Here is a 7,070-nt window from a genome sequence, read left to right as displayed (position 1 = left end):
TGAAGCCAGCCCCCCTGCCCATGAGGCTTTCTGTTTACCTCCTCCTAGGACTCAGTGAGAGATCCCAGTATGTTTCCAGTAAGTCCCTCGCCTTTTTCATAGACAGATACCAGCCTTTCCTGACATCAGGAACAGAGAGGCCTTCACCCAAGTCCTCAGTGGAGGAGAATGAGAACAGGAGAAGGAGAGTGTGGGAGGCAGGAGGGGTAAGGCGTGTCTGCCCTCCCCCCCCCCCCCCCACCGGGGACCTCCAGGCCAAGAGCTCCCCGGTTGACTGCCATCCCTCCCGGGGACCCCAGACCAGGTCTTGTCCTGAAAACCCCAGCAGGGCTTGCAAATGGGGTCTGGCTGTGAATATGTAACAGCTCTTTCTTTTGCAAAGATGTTTGTGATACATGTTTGCTTTCTACTCAGCAGAAAAGGAGAGGATAAGAGGGGTGGGGTAGGAAGAAAACCTGGGTGACTTTATGCTTTCAGGCAGGGCAGCTCGGGCCTCTGGGGGAACTGGCCTCAGAGGAGACCCTGTGAAATCTGTTTCCTGAGCTCAGAACAGTGCAGAGCAGAGGCCCCGGGTCAAAATCCTGGCTCAGGGCATCTGCGTGGGTTTGGGCCCATTTCCTCATTTCTCCCATCAAGCTTCCCTTTCCTCGTGTGTAAATGAGAAATCATAACCGCACCCGCAGGTCTCTCCTCCCTGGAGCACTGCACCGAGGCAACGCCGGCCGAGGGGAGCACTGGACACCTGCGAACTCAGGAGACAGCAGCGCTCCGCGGCTCCTGACCTATGAAGCACAATCGCCGTGTGTGTACCTTCCTCTGCCGAGAACACGGTGGCCACGGGGCTGAACGGCCCTTCGCCCTTGTTGTTGTAAACGCCCACTTTCACTTGGTACGGCGCGAAGGGCACGATGCTCTCGTTCCTGAACACGTATCGTGGGGCGTCGGGGGACGTGACCACGGTCTGGATCCAGGTGGTGACTCCCAGGGGGCGGAAGGCGACGACGTACCCAAAGCCCTCGCCATTCTGCAGCTCCTCAGGGACCGGCTGTGACAGAGAGAACTCCGGTCACCAAGGGGACCAAGGCTGGGTGCGTGCTGCTGCCAGCCCGGCCTGCAGGGGGCGCACCAGGGAGGAATCCACACAGTATTGCGTGGGTGCTAAGCTACCCACGTGGGCACTTTCATTCTGAAATTTTCCAAAGCTGTTCATGTGTTTGAGCATGATGTTTCCTGCCTGAGTTCTGAATGATGATGATAATAAGAATGATGATGGTAATAACAATAATAGTGAGTGGAATAAACACATCTCCTATGCCAAATAAGTATCACCTTATCCCTCATGTTGACTTTAGGAACAGAAACCACACATGGATATGACAATTAAGTACAAAACAGTAAAACTAGAAGAACGGGAAATAAAAACACGTACCCACTCAAAGCTGCATTTGGGTCACATCAAAAACTCCTACTCCCATCCCATCACGATCTCGACTTTTAACGTTTTTCAATGTCTTTAAATCGTAGAGACAATGCTAGTGCTTCTGCTTTAAATGTGCTCATTGAAACTGTTCCTAACTGTGACATCCAGCAGCAGCTGAGAGGAGGGCCAGGCAGCCAGCACCTGCGGCGTCAGGGGCGCGTCCCAGGGGGGTCCCTCACCAGTGAGGGCACAGCTGCTCCGGACGCCGCACGGGCAGCTGGGGGTCAGCAGCCAGGACCGGACTCTCCCCCTGGGTTTCCCAGCCCGATGACCTCGGGCAAATTATTTAATGACTCTACGCCTTAGTGTTCTGTCTATAAAATGTCACAACGATGCAATTTTTAAAAATATGAAAAATGCTAGGCCCAGTGATTAGCCGGCCTGAGCTCTAAAAGCATTAGCCTCCTGGCTGGCGTGGCTCAGTGGTTGAGCAATGACCTATGAACCAGGAGGTCACCGTTCGATTTCCTGTCAGGGCACATACCCGGGTTGCGGGCTCCATCCCCAGCAGGGGGTGTGCAGGAGGCAGTCAATAGATGATGTTTTCTCTCATCAATATTTCCATCTTTCTCTCCCTCTCCCTTCCTCTCTGAAATTGATAAAAATGTATCTTTTTAAAAAGCACTGGCTGCCAGCAGGACCCCAACAACCCCCCTAGCACCCCTCCAGGCCCCGAGGACTGTGAGAACAGCAGGATCCCAGCACCAGCCCCCCAGGAGCCCCCCACTTGAGGCCTCGAGGATTATGGGATCAGCAGGGCCCTGAAGGGAGATTCGACCCAGACACTCACCTCCCAAGTTATCACCAGTTCGGACCGGCTTCCGCCTCCCCCACTGACCTCAGAAGGAGGCACTTCAGGGACTGTGAGGTTAGAGAGACACAGGTGAAACCCTACCTGCCTTTGGCAACGTGTGCCTGAAAGAAGACGCGATCTTGCTCGTTTTCCATAATTGACATAATCTGATCACAGGCACATTGTGCACACGTGTCTGCATATATGCAACATATCTCTCCGTGTATGTACGCAGTGGGCCCTTGAGCAGCACTTATGCATGTGTTTTTCTCAGCGAACACCTGCCTGGGTTTGGATCTGCGGTCTGGAGTCCGCAATGCACAGAGGCAGAGCCGGCCACACGCACTGACCCTCAACATGCTGGACAGGGGGCTGAGCACCTTGTACTTATTCACAGGGGTCCTGGCACCAACCCCAGGGGACACTGAGCTGCAACTTCAGTTTCTGAGAGTCTGACTGTCAAATGTATGAGCATCAGTGCCCCTAACCCCCACCCTGTTCAAGGGTAAGCTGCCTATATCTTTGGGGGGAATCGGTACATAATTTACATTTGTATGAAATGATCAAGGTTTCAACCTGTAAGAAAACAAGTGGACTCAGTCTGAAGGTCTGCCAAACAAGGCCAGTGCTTCACCAGGAATGATAACAGGACGATCATAGAACAGCGGCTTTACATAAAGATGCCCCGCCTGGGAGCCTTGAGGTCCTTTGATGAGCTACTGACCCTCTCACAGGCACCAGCTTTCTCTCCTACGCCAGCCGGTGCTGAGAAAGCGCCAGGACGCGGCTAGAATACAGGGTCCCTGCAGCTGGTCTCGTTCACAGCGGCACCCACCGCACCCAGGAGGTGCTCGGCCACAGGGGACGCTCCTTAACATGCCAGGTGAGAAAATGAAGGAGCACCAGGCAGACGTGGTCCCCATGGCCCACAGCATCCAGGTCTGGCACCTGTGCTATCTGCGTTGCCCCGAGTGAGGCAGCATCGTTCAAGTTATGGAAACGGGTGCCATCACTCGGATCCTGGCTTAGAGCCGACATGGACACACGGGCTGTGTTTAAAACAACGTTTTACGGAGTATCGCTTCATATTACAGAATCCGACAGGGAGCCCTTGCGTCCCCTCAGATGCCTCGATCATGGGACAGGATGCACGCTTTTTTATTTTTAGCTGTGACGTCAGGATATTTTCAGAACTGTCAAATAGTCGTATGGTTCACGTGAATCGTTTCCTGAGGTGGGGCGTTCTAGCAATGGTTCTCTCCTGGCTGAAGCCTCAGGGGCTGGATGTCCCTCCTCAGGCACTGTTTGAACTCATTCGGGGGCCGGCGGCGGAGCGAGGTTTCCTGGCCGCCGGCTCCGAGTCATCATTATCCCACAGTCTGTCGGGGCTCCTTACAAATGAAAACAGCACTTCCCTGCTAACAGGGTGACGAGGTCAGCGAGTAATTATCACCTTAAGTGACAACACCAGATCCACTCAACATGCATTAGTGGACGCCGACAATGCCCTGGACGCTGGACATGCCAGAGTACATCTGAGGCACGTTCAAGGGAGTCTTTCTGACAAGTGCCGTACGGCCAGTCCTGCCATTAAAGACGGGGGCTCATTGCACCGATGGGTCACTGAGGCCGGTCCCCCGCTGGCCGGGAGACCAAGGCCGAGGGGAATGCAAGCTCGCACCCGGGGAAACCTGCCAACCCGCTCATTACTCAGGAAACGGAACACTAACCTGCCTCTTCAGTTCTTACTTTTTCTGAGGGCAAACTGGGTTCTCCACCTCCGATTCTGTTGCTGGCTACAACCCGAAATTCGTACTCCACCCACGGGTTTAACTCGACTACAGTGGCAGTGTGTGTATTCCCATCAATGACCTCAGGCACTACAAAGAGCAAGTCAGAGAGGTCAGAGTCTGCGTGGCTCGGTGCCGACTGGCAATCCACGGACAGGTACCCATGGCATCGGCCCGACCCCTTACCTGTCCTGGCGGCCTGCCAGCCCACGGAGAAAGGGGTCCTCGCCTGGACGGAATAGGAGGTGATGGGGCTGTGGTTGTCGGGGCCTTCTGTCCAGGACACCTGGGCTGTTGTATCTGTAATCTCTTCCACCTGCACGTTTCCTGGTGGCCCGGGGGAACCTGGGAAGGCAAGCAGGAGGAGCTAGGCCACACGTGTCACCCTCTTTTTCCCAAGGGAAGAGCATGCCACATGACCACTTTAATACCGTCAGAATCCTGATTTCAAAGGTACTTACAGAAAAGGCCATTTACCTGTAATAACCCCCCCCCCCCACTTCTGTTGTTAGGCCTTAAATCTGACTGTGAGGCAGTCATTCCGCAATCGGGATGCCTCACAGCGGCACATGATGCCTGCTTTTGAGGCCCCTGCTCAGAAGGATTTCTGCACTTTTTCAAACTCAATGTTTTTGCTTTGGGCGGGGTTCCCACTCCTGCCACAACTGGGCACATCTCAGTCGTCCCAGAAGGTCATCTGGGCTGCTGTGCTCTGGGAGACATGCGGGTCATTTCGGCCCAGCAGCAAATCAGCACCTTGGAGAGCAGCTCAGGTCCCCTAGGCCCGTGGTCGGCAAACGGCGGCTCTCGAGCCACATGCGGCTCTTTGGCCTCTTGAGTGTGGCTCTTCCTAAGCCTTAGGAGTACCCTAATTAAGTTAATAACAATGTACCTACCTATATAGTTTAAGTTTAAAAAATTTGGCTCTCAAAAGAAATTTCAATCGTTGTACTGTTGATATTTGGCTCTGTTGACTAGTGAGTTTGCCGACCACTGCCGAAGGCATTCAGGATGACACTGATTCTTCTGGAGTTTCCATACACATGCACACACAAGTACACACATACACACACAAAACACATATACACGTCTACACGCACCACACACGCACGTGTGCACACACACGCGCGTACATGCACACACGACGATTCCCTTTCATATTAAACTCGATCACTGACTTCACTACATGCTCACAGCACATCAGCTGAGCAGTTGCTGTGCTAAAGCTATACGGAGGGTGGAGTTGAAATTTTTACTTCTTTGAATTTGCACCCATCCTTACTGTCACATTCTCAGGGACCAGGGGACAAATCAACATTAAAATCGCAGGCTCCTCTGCCCCCTCATCCTGGTTTTGCTGCAGGGAGACAGGCCCAGGGAAGATGTTCAATAAGAAACACGGTGGCATCGGCGTTTACCTCTCACTACAAGGTCAGCGGCCGAGGAGACACTGTCCACCGCACTCTGCACCACGCAGACGTACTTCCCCCCGTGCTTCAGCTGGATGTTCCTGATCATTAGATCGCCCGATGAGCTCTGTGGGAATAAACACGCAAGGAGCACACTTTTATTCTGCAAACACAAACCCTCGTGAAGGTTGTGGCCAAGGAGGAGACCTGTATCCAGAGAGAAGAACACGTGGGGGAGATGAAGACCGAAACCCCAGAATGTATGGAAATAGGAACAAGAGGGTGAAAACCACACAGGAGACAGAGGGGAAACCGCCAGGCCTGCAGACAGATTTCCATGGCTGAAGACCAGCTTTCCTCTGGGCATTTATGTTTCAAAAATAAATGAGGGCAGAGGCTATGGTCTCAGAGTCTATTTCCTCCCACCAGGTGACACTTCTCTTTATAGCCAGCTCAGCACCCGCTCCTGCTTTTCTCCGGTCACCACCTGTGTGCAAATCTCCTGGGAAGAGGAGGGGGTGCGTGGGTCTCCGGGGGGCGGGGGTAGGGGCAGATTTGGGCAGCCAGGCTGGCTGGAGCTTTTTGAGCTTATGTAATTTTCCCCAAAAGGTGTGTTGGCTTTTTGTAATCAATGAATATATGCAGCCTAATCCGGATGGCAAGGGGCTGGATGGGTTGAAAGCTGTGATTTTGGGTTTTCATTTTTTAAACTGCCCCTCTCCCTCCTAAAAGACCACTTTGGAAACACTCGGGGTGAAAGACAAGCAGACCGACCTCCCCCCATGTTCACGCCAATGCTGCCGCCGGCACACAATCCCAGGGAAGAGCTGTTACCTGACTCCTCACGCAGCAGGAAACCAATTTCCCGAATTGCCTGTGCTTAAGGGTCATGTCGCGGTGGAGGGCTTACTGATTTATGCTGACGGCAGAATACTGTGACCAAGGCACAGGTCCATACACCAATTCAAGGCCACGAACCAGCCTTTAGACCAGTGGTTCTCAACCTGTGGGTCGCGACCCCTTTGGCGGTCGAACGACCCTTTCACAGGGGTCGCCTAAGACCATCCTGCATATCAGATATTTACATGACGATCCATAACAGTAGCAACATTACAGTTATGAAGTAGCAACGAAAATAATTTTATGGTTGGGTCACAACATGAGGAACTGTATTTAAAGGGCCAGAAGGTTGAGAACCCACTGCTCTAGACAAAGACCTGAATTCCCAAGCAAAGGGATTCCTTTATGAAACTCCATGTTTCCGCTACCTGTCTCTTGTAGGGAGATGGCTTCATGCCTCACGCAGAACCTACACCAAGCAGGGCAGCCGAGTAACCACGGGTGAAGCTCTCAACAGCCTGACTCGGTGAGAACCACTAACGAGGAAACCAGACTTCTGAGGCATTTCCTGAGCATCACACTCACGCTGCTTTTTGAGTCTACACAGAGCAGGAAGGAAGGGCCACTCACCCCGCCCACCTTCTCCAGGTGAGAGCCGTCCTTCTGGAAGTCGGCGAGCGCCCCGTTGAAGTACCAGGTGAACGCGACGTCCAGCAGGGGGTCGTGCCGCACCTGGCAGGGCAGGACCACGCTCTCGC

At 53.3% G+C, this 7,070-nt stretch overlaps 1 protein-coding gene across 1 annotated transcript in view; it reads right to left on the bottom strand.

Annotated features, from left to right (window-relative positions):
- Positions 1–7,070, bottom strand: part of LOC102421720 (contactin-6) — a gene marked incomplete at its 5' end in the record, with an annotated part of 28,269 nt that overhangs the window by 7,549 nt on the left and 13,650 nt on the right. The window contains 6 exons of the mRNA XM_023743697.1: positions 811–1,045; positions 2,271–2,341; positions 4,004–4,153; positions 4,250–4,408; positions 5,482–5,599; positions 6,943–7,063. Coding sequence (XP_023599465.1) covers positions 811–1,045; positions 2,271–2,341; positions 4,004–4,153; positions 4,250–4,408; positions 5,482–5,599; positions 6,943–7,063 — 854 coding nt within the window. The remainder of the gene's footprint in view (positions 1–810; positions 1,046–2,270; positions 2,342–4,003; positions 4,154–4,249; positions 4,409–5,481; positions 5,600–6,942; positions 7,064–7,070) is intronic.

This window comes from Myotis lucifugus, unplaced genomic scaffold (assembly GCF_000147115.1).
Source record: "Myotis lucifugus unplaced genomic scaffold, Myoluc2.0 scaffold_408, whole genome shotgun sequence".
Classification (NCBI taxonomy): domain Eukaryota; kingdom Metazoa; phylum Chordata; class Mammalia; order Chiroptera; family Vespertilionidae; genus Myotis; species Myotis lucifugus.
This window is presented reverse-complemented; position numbering and strand designations above follow the sequence as displayed.